The 15446-nt window shown below is 37.0% G+C and overlaps 3 protein-coding genes across 4 annotated transcripts in view; all 3 read right to left on the reverse strand.

Moving 5' to 3' along the window:
- The window catches only part of LOC129798189 (myotubularin-related protein 14), a 19918-nt gene extending 12901 nt beyond the window's left edge, over positions 1 to 7017 (reverse strand). Inside the window, exons 1-2 of the mRNA XM_055841213.1 lie at positions 6577 to 7017; positions 5761 to 6145 (exon numbers count right to left, since the gene is read on the reverse strand). Coding sequence (XP_055697188.1) covers positions 5761 to 6145; positions 6577 to 6672 — 481 coding nt within the window. The 5' untranslated portion in view covers positions 6673 to 7017. The remainder of the gene's footprint in view (positions 1 to 5760; positions 6146 to 6576) is intronic.
- Positions 6875 to 15331, reverse strand: LOC129798224 (omega-amidase NIT2-like). 2 transcript variants are annotated; one of them, XM_055841254.1, is made up of 4 exons: positions 15272 to 15331; positions 10626 to 11136; positions 10282 to 10550; positions 6875 to 7022 (listed from the first exon to the last, which is right to left on the reverse strand). In XM_055841254.1, exons 1-4 carry the CDS (start codon positions 15297 to 15299, stop codon positions 6919 to 6921), a joined length of 912 nt encoding a protein of 303 aa, XP_055697229.1. In that variant the 5' UTR covers positions 15300 to 15331; the 3' UTR covers positions 6875 to 6918. The 2 variants fall into 2 exon arrangements, with proteins under 2 accessions (XP_055697229.1, XP_055697228.1); XM_055841253.1 differs by lacking the exon at positions 15272 to 15331 and adding an exon at positions 11232 to 11737.
- Positions 11796 to 15338, reverse strand: LOC129798234 (omega-amidase NIT2-like). Its single transcript, XM_055841270.1, is given in 4 exon segments — positions 11796 to 11948; positions 14132 to 14400; positions 14501 to 15011; positions 15272 to 15338. Coding segments are annotated over 4 exon segments (900 nt in total). The 5' UTR covers positions 15300 to 15338; the 3' UTR covers positions 11796 to 11856.
- Positions 15339 to 15446: the final 108 nt, after the last annotated feature.

Below are 15446 nucleotides of genomic sequence, written 5' to 3' on the forward strand. Positions count from 1 at the left end.
CATTCTGGAGAATTTTCCATTTCACCAAATTGAATAATTATTTGAGAATTATTTTTCAACATTTAACTCCGAAACCCAGTTTGAGATTGCAAAGTTCCAAACATTGAACTGAAAAATAATTGCATGAAGCATATGCTTCATATAAATAGGGGAACCTGGGGAAATATCTTACAAGACGAAAATTACAAAATTCAATACAGTATAGGATCTCTCGAATTTAGGCATGTAGGACTGAAATGTAACACGAATTCATTCATTCATTCATTTTCAACCGCTTATCCCTATTGGGGTCGCGGGCCCATGACATCCAATCTAGCAGCCCACGCCTGTCGGTCCTCCGCCACTTCAGGAAGATGTTCGGGTTCGATCCCGAGGCGTTCCAAGGCAAGATTCTGAATTTGATTCAGCCACCTTGTCCTAGGTCTGCCTCGAGGCCGAGGTCTCCTCACAATGGCTTGCATAGCTTTTCTGGGGAATCTTTCTTCATTCATGCGTTGAACATGTCCATACCATCGAAGTTGTGATCTCTCAACCCGAAGAAGCAGCTCCTCGACTCTTAGTTCCTCACGAACGGCCACATTCCTCACTCGATCTCTACGAGTGATTCTCTTTACCGCTCGAAGGTACCTCATCTCGGCAGCTTGTACTCGCGATCTTACCCTTTCGGTCATTACCCAAATCTCATGACCATAGGTGAGAATAGGAATGAACACAGCTTTGAAAACCGATAATTTAGCCGATCGACTAAGCTCGACCTTCCTCAACACGCTTCTGCCAAGCTCCCTCATTACTGCAGAAGCCTGACCGATTCGCGACGAGAGTTCTGCCTCCATCCTACCATCACTCGTGAATAACACCCCGAGATACTTGAACTTCTCCACCTGTGTCAATGAGTCTCCACTAACATGTAGAGTGCATTTCACAGATTGTCGGGAAATCACCATTACCTCCGACTTTTTGTCGTTCACCTTCATACCTATATATGGACAAGATTATGGAACGCAGTCGGGGGCGGAATGCGATTCGTATTGGGGATTTCAGGGTGAGCCATCTCCTCTATGCAGATGATTTGGTTCTTTTTGGATCTTCCGAAGAAGAGCTTCAGCGCACACTTGACCGATTTGTAAATGTAACACGAATTACAATGAAAATCGAAAATATAAGTGTTTAAACTCCTATATAATAAAATTTACATAGGGGAAGGTTTTAGGCTTCGCATACACTCTGACTTCGAACACTTCATATTGTTCTCATATTCTAATAAGTTTGACTTCATTGAAATATATTTTACTAGCCAGAAGTCATATATCTCTTGATAAAATTAGGTCAGATTCATTAAAGAAATATAATAAGAAATATTAAATGTTCGAAGCCAGAATATGTACGAAGCCTGAAAGTCTTCCCTCCCCTACTCATATTTATTATTATTTCCATGATAAACCACCAATAATGAAAAATCACAAGATAACTAAGAAAAACCATGACAAATATAAGCATATCTGTATCATTCGAAAAAAGTATCCCGATATTAAGAGAACAGAATTAGCTTAAAAAGTTGAGAAGAGATAGCCTTAACATAAAACCTCCTTAACATAAAAAAGATTTAAGAAATTTTTTATAAAAACTAAGAAAAAAATCAAAAAAAAAAGAATTAGTCACTTTAAAACATTTCACTTGCAAAAAATATTAAAAATTAATCTGCTTCTCAAAAAAGATTAGTTTCATTTTTTAAATACCCATGTAGGTATTTGGGCAAATATTTTTCACACAATAAATATGAAATGTACCTATTCTTGTGAAGAGCTAGTATTGAAAATTGGGGCCGAAAAACATTTACATACATCACAGCGTATGAGTAAGTTAACCCATTCAGTCAATATACCAAAAATACTTAAGATAGGATGTTAATATTTTTGGAATTGTTTCCTACAGATTAATAGAAGAATTATTTGAAAAGAAAAAAAATATTTATCTATTAGGGGGCCACGGGGAGCCCCTGTCAAACACACGTCTTAACGGTCACTGTATTTAAATTCTGTGCATTAATTCATTACAAACTCTTTTGATTTAGATATCGAGTAACTATCCAAGAAAACACATTGGCAACTATAATTCAAATCGAAAGAGGAAAGAGGGCAATTTTAACAAATTCGACGGAATGTCGAATTTTTTGTTCGCCATTTTGAGCAAAAATTTTGCATAACTTTCCACGAAGCAAGAAAACAATTGAAATAGCACTGACGTAAGACGTATCAAGGAGATAAACTCCGTCCGGGTGCGTCAGGGGTAGTTATCCTTCCAGGACAGGAAAACACAAATATTTTTGCCAAAGCTTTCGACGCTACTTTTTAGACACTGAGGAAGGCGCGTTGTAGCGTTGAAAGCTTTGGCAAAAATATTCGTGTTTTCTTGTCCTAGAAGGATAACTACCCCTGACGCACCCGGATGGAGTTTATCTCCTTGATTCTCAAGAAAACAATAACAAAATGTTATTGGCTGCAGTGCGCCTTTCTCAGTGGTCAAACTGCGTTATTGTCTCTAAAAATTGTCTTAAATATCTCCACTACTCCTAATGAGGGTACACAGGGAATTTTGGGATTTCTCTGTGGGACCACTTCACTGGACATTGAGCTAAGATTTTCAAGACAATCTGTCCTCCCGGTGAGCGTCGGAATTTGTTGATCAAATCCTATGAATCAAACACACAATTTTACCAGAGCTTTCGACACTTCCTCAGTGGCTATTGGAGGAAATTTTTACTTAAATCGTAACGAATTTTTCAATTTGAATTACAAGGTCTCTATCTTACTTATTGGTTGGTCTTTTCTTTAGTATTTTTGTCACTAATTCCTCTACTTTCTTATGCATCAGTTTTGAATTTGGTTAGGAGCTCTAGAAATTGGAATAGAAATTAATCAAGTCGATACAAAATTAAATATGGTTTTCTGATTCGTTAGATTAGAGGTCACGAAATAAGACTAATTTTCCTGTCCTAAATAAACTCATAATTGCCTTACAATGTGATTTTACTTTAGGTGGCCAAAAGTGCTTACATGGCCAAAAGGGCTGACTCTACCCTAGCCCCAGCTCAATGTAGCCCCACCTTCCCCTACCTCAGAAGGAACCATATTGACTTGAAGAATATTGAGGAACAATTTCATCCAATTGAAAGATTTTTCACAAATTATTTACAAAGAAAAGGGACAGATAATCCTAACCGGCTTATGTAGGTGAGATTCTTAACGTGAGCTAACTCGGAGTGCATGCAAATTCGATTTGATGCTGAAGTAGGGAGACTCCATTCAGTTATCTTGAATCAAATTCGTGAAATTATACAAGTTTTGTATTTGAACCAAAATGTCAAGGATTTGGATGAACTGACAGAAAAGTGTTATATGGGTGAAATGTAGACCAGAATGTTCTCTATAATTTTGCCGTAGAACTTGAACTCATCGATTACTCAGAAGCCAAGATAAGCGAGGTTTTTTGTTTCTTAACTCGTTTTTTTCATCCAGAGTGCCCCAAGTAGTCATTTGTTGAACTTCAACTATATCAAAGAATTGTTGTATTTTGTGAGACTTTCCATTTGAAACCCTATTTTAAGTGTCTTGGTGGAGTAGAGGCAGTCAAATTGGCATCTGAGTGATTTCAAAGCGTTATTATGGGAAAAATCAATTTTTTCACACTTAAATGGCAAAATCGGAGTGATAGCGTAGTCTGAGCGGAAAATGATGTATGGACGAAATGTAGAGACAAATGTGCTCTACAATTATGTTGAAGTAATCATCAAAATCGGTTCAGTGACAGTCGAGATAATTGAGGTTATGTGATATTGAAATTGGTTTTTTGACTGTGGCGCCCCTGGTGTTGGTCCCACGAAGTTCAAACATTCTAGAAAGTTGTAGCATTTGGTGAGATCTTTCGTTTAAGCCCTCATTCATCAAAATCGGTCACATAGAACCGGAGATATGATTTTTTGAATTTTGTGAACTTTGACCCCTCATATCTCCGGTTCTATTGAAACCACAGCGCGCATACGCACCATTTTGGAAACGTCCTAGACTAGACTACAACATACTAAAATTTCATTAACTTGCACAATGCCGTTTTTGAGAAAAGTGACTTTGAATTTCGATGAATTTTGACGCTATCACAGCGCCACCTGTGGTGACTTTTTGAACTTCCATCTGAAAGTGCTCATCGAGACGAAACCAAAAAGGTAAAATTTAGGTCGCTATGTTAATTAGAACCGGAGATAGAGGCCGGTCAATGTTCGAACTTTGACCCCTTATAGCTCGGGTCAGGGGTTATGGATCGACTTAAGGTTTTTTTTGTTTGATAGGTATAATCAACGGCTACAACATACTAAAATTTCAGCCCGATTGCATAAGCAATTTTTGAGTTATTTAACTTTTAAGATTTAAAAATTTCTTTTTAATAATAGCGCCCCTAGCGGTGGTTTTATGAATTTGCGATGTTAGAAGGGGAAGTGACATTTCATGAGAGCTTTCCAAAAAGCCCTCATTTTTTAAATTCTGACAATTAGAACCGGAGTTATGGCCATTTTAAGAAATTTCTTTTGGACCCTTATAGCTCGGGTCAGGGGGGTCGGGGGACCTTAAGTTTGGTATTGATGGAAAGCTCTAAGGCCCAGCTATAACATACTAAAATTTGAGTCCGCTGAATGCCATAGGGGCGGAGCTATTGAGAAAACAAAAAAAGGGGGGTCTTCAAAATGGCGGAAGGAGGGGTGGGGGGTGGGGGTCAATGCACCAAGTTGCAATTTTCACCCGATATATAACCTTTGCCGAAAACCGCAAGTCGATATCTTTTTTAGTTTAGGAGCTATTAAGCTCCAAAGAGCGGCCGGCCGGCCGGCCGGCCGGGAACGTAAATTAGCCACATATATATTCGTGATCAGGAAGTGCTGAAACACATTTTGGCCAAATTTGAGGTCGATCGGACGACATGAAATTTTGTTAGGATTATAGTAGGTGAGATTGTTAAGAATCTCACCTAATATTAAATTTTCTTTGACGAAGTTAGCCCTGGCCTCCCCTAAATCCCATAAAGACTTACAATTTAACTCTTTCACATCTTTTTGGAATTTAGAACTCATAAAATACTTGTGGGGAATTACAAAATATAAGGATATCCAATTTTAGGGTATTTTTTGTAGGAACCTAATTTAAGATATTTTTGATCAAAAAATCGTGAAATTGGCTTGCTGCATATGCTGCGGTCCTGAAGGAGTTAATGAATAATTTTTTTCTTCTCAGGCGCAATAGGTAGAACGTCAAATGCGTTATTCTACGGTTTTTTCAATTCGTGAAAATTAAATTTTCCACTCAATCACAAAGTATTTTTCACATGAAGCATATGCATCATGTGAATTAAAATTAAAATTAAAGAATTAGAGGATAAAAGCCATAATGCGCCAAAATATTTTTAAAAAATGACTCCAATTTCTTTTTTTTTAATTATTTAAAGTTCATTTGAGGGTAGTAAAACAATAAGCAGCAATTCGACTAGATAAACGCTAATCAATCAAGATATTCCACTATCTTTGAAATTCTTTCTCATTTTCTGTGTTGTTGGCCTTTTTTCCCGGAAAATAAACAAACATTGGAGAAGTTATGCAATGTCTTTCGGCAAATATTTAATGATAAGCCGGAGCTCTCTAAAGACTTCTGCGAAAGCGGATTGGGAAATTTTGACTGAAATAAGAAGCTTATAGGAGAGAATCAGAATTTGACTCACCATCGTCCGTTGTCGTTTCTGTTGGATACCCATAGAGGAGATAGTCTAGGCTGGATCTTCCGTAGATCTCGGGACTGCCTGATATCGTGGCAGCCCGACTGATGAGTTTCCCTTTGTACAGGAGCACTGGCACGGGAAATCGCGAGCGACAGCGTGCATAGCGAGCCTTTGGGATGGTTTCTTTGAGCTTCTGAAGATTGTAGGCTCTAGCTTGAGCGCCCAGCTGATCGCCAAAGTTGTCATTGGTCTCCGGGCGAAGCTCAGACTCGGGAATAATGAGTCTACTCGGATAGTGACTGCACAATTCACCAGCCAAATTCGGTATCTCGATCACATTGTAGTCGCACTTCATCAAGGCGGTGCACTTTTGGACCGGATTGAATCCCTAACAAAGGTCACACAATTTTTGGGCCTATAATTCTATTGTTCCATGGGATTAACGGAATCTTGGACAAGATTTTTTTTCTCTGGGAAACAATGTCGCAGCAATTTGTTGCGAGACAAAGGAATTGGGGACTCTGTTCCGAGAGGAAATTCCCAAGCAAGAAAATCTTCCACATGGGAAGCATGTGGACAAAATTTTCTCCTTTTTCATTCCCCAAAGAGGAGGAAAAATTGTCGGCGCTGCGCAATTGGTAAATAAGAGAAAGCACGCATATTGCCGGAGTCTCTAACCAAAGAAGTCAAATCCACGCGTTACCCACACGATGCCCTCAAGAGACCTCGGGGGCAGCCAAGAACGCAAAAAGAACACGAAAAGCATGTTTTCTGGGACAAAACAAAATAGCACGCAAAAGAAAAATTGTCTTATCTTACTTGCTGTGACCCATTTTCCTCCCTCGGACGATAGCTGGATTTCACAAAAGTCCTCACTAGCAATTCAATATCACTCAGCTGAACATCCACCGTCATCCTGCATATTCCAACTGCCCAAATTCACAACAAAATTCAACAACAAATTGCTTCAAGTGAAAAAATGGGAAAAAACAACGCGTTCTCTGACCAAGTTGAAGTCTTCACGAAAACTTATGACAGCGTCAGAAAACATCGCGCGCGATGTTTCCAATTCGAAGAACTTCACACTGCATTGTCAAATTTGAAAAACGCATAGAAATTTAATTCAAGTTCCGCTTTTTTAAACAAATTCCAGGACTCACTCTAATAACAATAAAAAGTGTTTTGTAGAGTTTGGTAGTAGATATCCTCTCGTCGGTGCTTTGATAAGGGAATTACAGCTCGAACTTTATCACATTCAGAGAAATCTGGAAAAGGAAAATAAGGATATACAGTGGCGACAAGATAAATAGCACATCTTCGGCGATTTTCCTAATTTGATGTTTTATTTATGATACAATATTAATCTTTGTACATCATGCTTTATGGCCATCGCACAATAACTTTTGTTTGTAAACATGTTTTCATAATTTCCTATTAGAGTGAGCGAGATGACTAGATCTAGGTCTCATTCACACTCACTGAAATGTCGAAAACATATTCCCAGAACAAAAGCTGTTGTGCGTTGGGCATTGCCCAGCGCACAATAAGTTTTGTTTGTAAACATGTTTTCAAAATTTTCTATAGGAAAGAGTGAGAGACTAGATTTAGATCTCATTCACTCTCATTGAAATGTCAAAAACATGTTTATAAAACAAAAGTTATTGTGCGTTGGGCATTATTTTTCATAAAATAGATAATGCCCATTATAAATAAAAACGATAATTATTTAATATTTGTATCTGTTAAAAGTGTTAAAACCATGTGTTTTTGTCATTTTATGAGTTTCGTGCGGACAATTTAAATAGCACATTTTCCACATTTTCATTTTCTCTGAAAATATTTCCTGAAATTTACTTTTATTTTAATATTCATTATATTCCTGTACTTTTGATCATTTTTAGCCATTAATGCCACAAATTTTCATAAAATAAAGTTATGAGAACTGAAAAATCATGTAAATAAAGCCTTTGGTGCAGATGTACATGCTTTACGTCAGAGGCGTGCAAGAACCGTTGAAACCGAATAAACGTCAAAAGGAACATGTAGAGTAGAGTCTCGCTATTTGAAACCAAATATGGACTATAGCGAGACTCTACTGTACATCAAAAGTCAAAACGCTAACACAACAAACTTATTTTGACGTTTATTCGGTTTCAACGGTTTTTGCACACCTCTGCTTTACGTAAAAAAAGTTTGGGATAACTAAGATTTTTTTTTTGTAAATTGCATTAATTCAATATTTTTTTATGATCAAACTTTCAAATCACGCAGAAAACTCGAAAATATCGAGAAAGATTTACCACTTTTAGAGAAGATTCTGCCATTGTTCTTTAGTAAAACGACTAAAACTGAATTTAGGGTAGAGTAAGTACTTTTAGCCACCTTAAGGTTTGATACCCTTGTAATTCTAATAATTTTTGTTGAAATTATAAGTGAAATTTTGTGTACAGATGCTTTGAAGTATTGTCTCTCTATTGAACCAGGAGACTTCTCGGGAATTTTTGGGTAAGCTAAAATATCCTCGAGTCGACCGCCTCTCGACTCGACCACCCTGGGTTCCTCAAGTCGACCGGTGGAAATATTTATTCAATTTATTTAGATTTACAATAATATTTAGTGAATGGTTTAACATCATAGGGTCAATTATTTCATAATTAATTCAAATCAGTGAAAATATCATAGAAATTGACCATAAAACCCTGAAAAAATCATAAATTGACGGAGCGTTTAAGTATTTCTTGAATAAAAATTCGCAATTTTACATCAAATGGCATACTTTTTGATATTTTTGACTTTTTTCTTAAGGAATTATTTCAATTATTACCCTTTCAGATTACTTGAGAATTCAAATTTTGAGTCTAATCACAAGTTGAGGACTTTATTTTTATTACAGTGTAAAGATTTTAGTTCCATGACTAAGTTAAAGACGTTAAAGATTAATTTTATGTATTAAAATTGAAAGTGCATTTTAAATATAATGTTCTTCAATTCGACCGGTTGACGAATCATAGCAAATGAAGCTTTTTTCACTTGAATGTTGTTCTATACTTCTGAATGAATGCATAAAAGTGAGTTTCCCTATTTATTTTAATGAATAACTAAATTTTAAGTGCTAATCATGATGTGTTAAACACGCCAAAGTTAAATCCGTGACTTTATAGTTTTGTGGTTTGTTTAATTTTAAGAAAAATGGGTGGTCGAGTAGAGGAATACTGATATTGAAGTGTCCGAGTATAGGAACACTTCGCATTTTTGAAACATTTCAATTTTTTCTAATTTAAAATTGTATTATGACTAAATGCAGTTCACAATTAGATAGATAAGGATCTATTCTATAGTTTTAGGCAAAAAAAAAACCCTATCAAAAAGCACAAATTATAACGATTTTTTCACAAGTTTTTTACAAAATCTATTCTTAAGTGGTCGACCATTTTTCGCCACTTTGCAAACACTTTATCGCCACCTGTTTTTAACTGAATTTCAAGAAACAGCAGCTTTTGAAATCCTCTAAAAATATGGCACACAATACACTACAATTACAGTAGACCAAAATGAGATGGCGAAAAATACTTACACAGCCGAAAAAGTGAGCCCTATTATAGAACTTTCAGGTTTTGTCTTCATACTCAAAATGTAATTATATACAAGTTCATTTTTTTATTATTAGTTTCATCATTTAAAAGCATATTTTTCTTAAAAATAAGGCATATTGGTGAAGAACAACATACGCTCTGGCGGAAATCCTCCGAAGTAATTTTTTAGAACTATTTTTTTGAGTACTAAAGAGATTGTCAAGTGTGCCAAGTCATTATGTCATTCTTTGTCAAGACCTCGTGGAAGCATCAATTTGGCTATATGGACCCGAGTGAGTCCGACAGCCTTACATAAAACAGAAGAAGAAGAAGGAAGCATCAATTGAAAAAGAAAGTTAAGAAATCTACGATTATCTATTGAATTTAATTATCATTTATTTTGAAAAGTTGTGTAAAGGAAGGATTAGGTTATCATGTCGTGAATAAAGAAGTGATATCAGGAAAACTGATCCTCTTTCGTCGGATATATTAATTCTCAGTCTTTACATTCAGGTATCTGGTTTGGATATTCTCTGGGAAGTATCACAGGACGCTTTTATTAGCGCAGATTTATTCTAAACAGGTAATTTGTAACCACATATTACAGTGTCCAAAACTGTGCTATTTATCTTGTCTACTGTATTTCCGCTTTAGCAACTTTGCATTGAAAAATGGTAATTAGACATGCCTTTTCGCAATATATTCTTAAAAATTCTAAAACTAAACCCCACAGCTGGAAAATGTATCACCCTCAGAATTTTCTTCGGTTTGACTTTTCTTTTCAAAATTAGTTGCTATGTAGACATTTTTTGCAATGCAATGCTTGCTTTCTCTTTCTGCACTAAAAGGGGTAACTCATTTAAATATTTCACTGCTTTCACTGACAAGGGAGAACCAAAAGTGATCTTAACCGATCCGGAAAACTATTTGCTGTATTTCGAAAATAACTTACCTAGATCCTTGACAACAGTGTTCTCCCCGGCTCCAGCGTCAACCATAATTCTTGCATAGGGATCAATTATGGAAGAATGTCCATAGGCCACATATTCAGAGGTCTCGTCTTGAGCCGGAGAAACCGCAGCCACAAAAGATTGAGTATCATTAGCTCTTGATCGTTGCAGGAGGGTCCAATGAAGAAGACCTGCTTTCATATTAAAAGCTCCTGGATACACCAAGAAATTGCATCCTTCATTTCGGTAAATTCGAGCCAGTTCTTCAAACCTTAAAATGAATATTCAAGACGGTTTTGAGAGGTCTGAGCCTGAGAAATTAGCACGTTTGTCATAAAATTCTTACCGCATATCTTGGCAGATTCCAAGGCCAATTTTAGCATTGTCAATCTCGAATGTGGTTAGAGCATTTCCTGGACTTATTGTCTCAGACTCTCGGAAATGAATCTTGTCAGAAATGTCGATGTCGAAGAGATGCATTTTCCTGTACTTCGCAATGAGAGATCCCTCGGGAGACCACACAGTGCAAGTATTGTACAAATTTGACCAACCTTGAGACTCTCGTTCAGGAATTGATCCAGCGATTAGATAAATTCCCAGTTCTTTGGCCACCTTTGAGAGTTGTTGAGAGGTATACCCATCAGGGATGGTTTCGGCATATTTATTGAAGTATTTAACGCCGCAAGGAGAATTGAAACATTCTGGCAAAATGCAGAGAAACTTGCTATTCCTGGATGTCCAACTGGGAGATTTTGGTCCATAATCTGCCACGACTGAACGGAGCTTTTGAATAGCTCGAGAGACATTTTCCTCCTTATTTTTGCCCACTTTGAGCTGAAGAAGTGCCACTCGGAGATCTATCACGGAATTGTAAATATAAATATTCCTTTATCAAAATCATATGGAAGCACTAAAAGGACTATAAGGCATCATAGAAGCTGATTGAAAACACCTTTTACGACGATTTTGTCGTTGAGTTTCCTCGAATTCGGTTTAGCGGTTTTAGCATTTTGATTCGGTTTGTTGGTCCGATTTGAAGTAGCCGGATTTTTGAGGGGTACCAAACCATTCCTCTTCTTGATTTTCTGGACCGTGGACGAAGGTACTCCTAATTGTCTGCCAACATCTCGTACGGAAATATTGGGTTGCTGCTCGAAAATATCTATTACCATCTTTTCCAACGACATGTTCTGAGTCCCACGCGTTCGGCCACATCTTGGCTTCCGGGCAATAGTATTTAGTTTTTTGTAATGTATTATAAGGCGCCGGACGGTGGCACGATTTTTCCCAGTCAATCTCGCAATTTCAGCATAACTCGCATTTGGATTCTTGAGATGAGTGTCAACTATTAATTCTCGAAAATTTTCCATTTTTTCCAATCAGACAAAAAAAAATTGGACAAAACACCTGACCCGAACTCCTTTTTCACAAAAACTGAAAATGACAACATAAACATAAACACAGCATGCGTGCCGCGTGCAATTTTTTTGTACGACGAGACTTCAAACTGCTGCTGTCAAATTTGAAAAACATAGAATTTTATTCAAATGTCCCTTTTGAACAAAGAAACAACAGGATTAAAAAGTGATTTTAAGAGTTTTGTAGATATCCTCTCGTCGCTGCTTTGATATGGGAATTTGGGCTCGAACTTTCTCACACTCAGAGAAATCTGGAAAGAAAAAAAGCAAGATACATTTACCCCATTTAACCGCTTCACCACTTTTGCATTGAAAGGAAACTAATGGATGGTAAAGGTTTTTTCTTGCAATTTTCTAAATCTAAAAGAATTTTCAAAGGTGGAATATTTAACACCCTCAGCAAGTAAATTTTCCTTACTTATGCAATCAATTCTTTCATTCATTTCATTCTCTTCCAAACAAGGGTGTTGGAAACGCAAGCGCCAACTGGCGGAAATATTTGAAAATTTATTATAAAGGCCCTTCCGGCACAATTGTCAGTCATTGCCTAGGAATTTGCCTAGTTAAAATATTTTCTCACGTTGAAAACCTAAGTAATTTTAGTAGTATTTATTGTAAAGGTTTGGATGAACTCCTTGGGAGACGATCAAGCTAGGTCCTGAGCCAGGATAAAGAGTTTTATAACTTGGTAGGTTGAAAGACAAAATTAGAGAAATTCAATATGGCGATAGTATAAAAATTACAGCTTGTAAACTCGTCAAATAGCTTGAGGTTGATAGAAGTAAACGGAGGTCGTTTGAGTTTAAGTAAGAATTCAATTATCGTGTTTAAGAAAATGAATTGAAATGTAGCTTATATTTTAGGAACCATCAACACACGCATTGAAACACATTAAATTCAACCAATCAGTGCGCCATAATTAATCAATTCCTTGCAGTCCGCCACGCGCTAAATCCAGTTGATATAATAAATACAGTTCACTATCTCCTGGGGTGACGTGATAACTCTCTCTAATTGTCCCATTGCTAGTGTCGAGTGTCGATTATGGGCGATCGAGATGATAACCCGCATTTTTTGTCGCTAGTGTCGATAATTCTCGCAACTAATTTATCGACACCTCTAGAGCTGTCGATTTGTACCCTCGAAGTGAAATGCCCTCATTTATTTTATATTTATTAAATTTTAATAATATTAAGTATAATTCTTGGGAAATTTTGTTTGTTCTGCACGGAATAACCTCGGGCAAATTGGATACGAAAATTTATGTTCTGTTGATTCTGCACAACCACAAAATATTTTTGGACCATTCGGGAAAGGCTTGTCAGAGGATAATCTTATTATACTCAGTGATTGAGTTTGACACACTGTCCAGGAAGTTGATGGAGATGTTTCTCATGGATTCGTTCTCGTGAGATTTAATTTATGTATGAAATGGTCACATATGCGTGTGCTTCCTTCAGATCTTTTGCTCCTCCTTGCTAAATTTAAAACACTACAAGCCATTAGAAAAATAATTCCTTAAATTTCTGGAGTCATTCGTTCCGTGACTGACTTGCAGCAAGTCTTTGAGTGTCAATTATTGTGTGAGAATGTAAAAGACAAAGTGAAAAGATCCGCGTAAGGCAAAAATTATTATGCAATAGATGATTTTTTCTTAGTTGCATTTCTTCCGGAAGCTCCAGAATTGTTTTTATACCGCAATTTTCTTATCCTCGCTCCAAATGAAAGATGAGCTTCCGGGGCTTCCTCAATAGCCCAATTTCCATAAAAAATGTAATTTATGTGTTGACTATTTTAACTTAAAATTAATAAAATCACTGAAATACTCCGATTGCAAAATCAAAACAAGCGGGAGTGAGGTTGTGTTTCACTGTCCCAAAGTGTCACAACGAGCCGACACTCATGTCATCTCATCATTTGGATTTAACGATACTAGAGATTCGATACTAGCGAGAGTCAAAGTTATCATTTCACCTCTGATTTTGATTGACCCAGGGGTCTTGGTCCCCAACAAAGGGGTTCTTATTCTTATATTTCACTGACAAGGAATTTTAGCCCTAGACATACTTACGACTTTAGCCGACAGACGACTTAGTGCAAAATTATGGAAATGTAGTTTAATCATTATTTCGAATAAAATTACGCTAAGCAGTCTCTTGGCTAATCCTCAGGTCTGTCGTGGTCCTTAGTCTCGGGGATGATATGGATTTCTTGAATTTTATAAAAACTTTTTTAGTTTTTCCTGTTACATGAAACTTCAAATGTGTCTCAGGTTTTGTGAATACTTTTGAACCTTGAGAAGTTTTGTTTTGAGTGTTTCGAGAAACGGCTTGCACGATTTTTCATGAAATTTTACATATTACAACCAATATAATTATAATATTATAATAAGTCAATTCGGAAAACTGTATGCTGCATTTGGAAAATTGCTTACCTAAATCCTTGACAACAGTGTTCTCCCCGGCTTCAGCGTCAACCATAATCTTTGCCCAGGGATCAATTATGGAAGAATGTCCATAGGCCACATATTCAGAGGTTTCATCTCGAGCCGGAGAAACTGTAGCCACAAAACATTGAGTATCCGTAGCTCTAGCACGTTGCAGAAGGGTCCAATGAAGCGGGCCAGTAGTCATATTGAAAGCACCTGGATACACCAAAAAATTGCATCCTTCATTTCGGTAAATTCTAGCCAGTTCTTCAAACCTGAAAAAATGAATATTCAAGACGGTTATGAGTGGTCTGAGAGCCTGAGAAATTTTCCTGAGCACATCATACTTCCAGGAAGTACGCTTCAAAAACTTACCGCATGTCGTAACAGATTCCAAGGCCAATTTTAGCATCGTCAATTTCAAAAGTGGTCAGAGCATTTCCCGGACTGAGTGTCTCAGACTCTTGGAAGCGTATCTGGTCAGGAATGTTGATGTCAAAGAGGTGCATTTTCCTGTACTTCCCAATGAGAGATCCCTCGGGAGACCACACAGTGCAAGTATTGTACAATTTCGACGATCCTTCAGACTCTCGTTCAGGAATTGATCCAGCAATTAGATAAATTCCCAGTTCTTTGACCACCTTTGAGAGTTCCTAGGAGGTGAAGCCATCGGGAATGGTTTCAGCGTATTCATTGAAGTATTTCACGCCGTAAGGAGTATTGAAACATTCTGGCAAAATGCAGAGAAACTTGCTGTTCTTGGATGTCCAACTGGGAGATTTAGGTCCATAATCTGCCACGACAGAACGGAGCTTTTGAATAGCTCGAGACACATTTTCCTCCTTATTTTTGCCCACTTTGAGCTGAAGAAGTGCTACTCGGAGGTCTGGAAGAGATAGCAAAGTTATTTGCGGTTTTTGCACTGATAACAGCTACTCAAATTAATTCTGACTATACATTTAGACTCAACGACCATTCTAGTTCCAGACAAAATTGCTTGTTCACTTAATACACTCACGAGTTCACTGATAAATGAGCAATTTTTCGAGCTATCAACACAATTTATAGAGATCGCGGGATTGTAAACATAAACATTCCCTTGTCAAAATCATATGGGACCACTAAAAAAATCATAGTATTACTTACGTCGTAAAATTGAAGTATTTCCCAGCATTTTCTCACCTTTATCTCAATCTAATTGAGAACTTGGAATAAAATATTATCAGAATATTAGGAACAATAGAAAAATTAATGAGTATTATCGAAATAAATGCAGATATATTGGATGTATTGTATCCGACCCGACCAGCGCTTTGAACAC

The sequence above is a fragment of the Phlebotomus papatasi genome, chromosome 1 (assembly GCF_024763615.1).
Source record: "Phlebotomus papatasi isolate M1 chromosome 1, Ppap_2.1, whole genome shotgun sequence".
NCBI classification, from domain to species: Eukaryota; Metazoa; Arthropoda; class Insecta; order Diptera; family Psychodidae; genus Phlebotomus; species Phlebotomus papatasi.

Bases quoted from the DNA above. Each gene is read 5' to 3' on its own strand.
- LOC129798224 (XM_055841253.1), bottom strand. From the start codon at position 11,649: ATGGAAAATTTTCGAGAATTAATAGTTGACACTCATCTCAAGAATCCA. The intron at 11,137-11,231 runs GTGTTTTCAATC...ATTCCGTGATAG, and splicing joins CGACAAAATCGTCGTAAAAG to ATCTCCGAGTGGCACTTCTT. The intron at 10,551-10,625 runs GTAAGAATTTTA...ATTCATTTTAAG, and splicing joins GGAATCTGCCAAGATATGCG to GTTTGAAGAACTGGCTCGAA.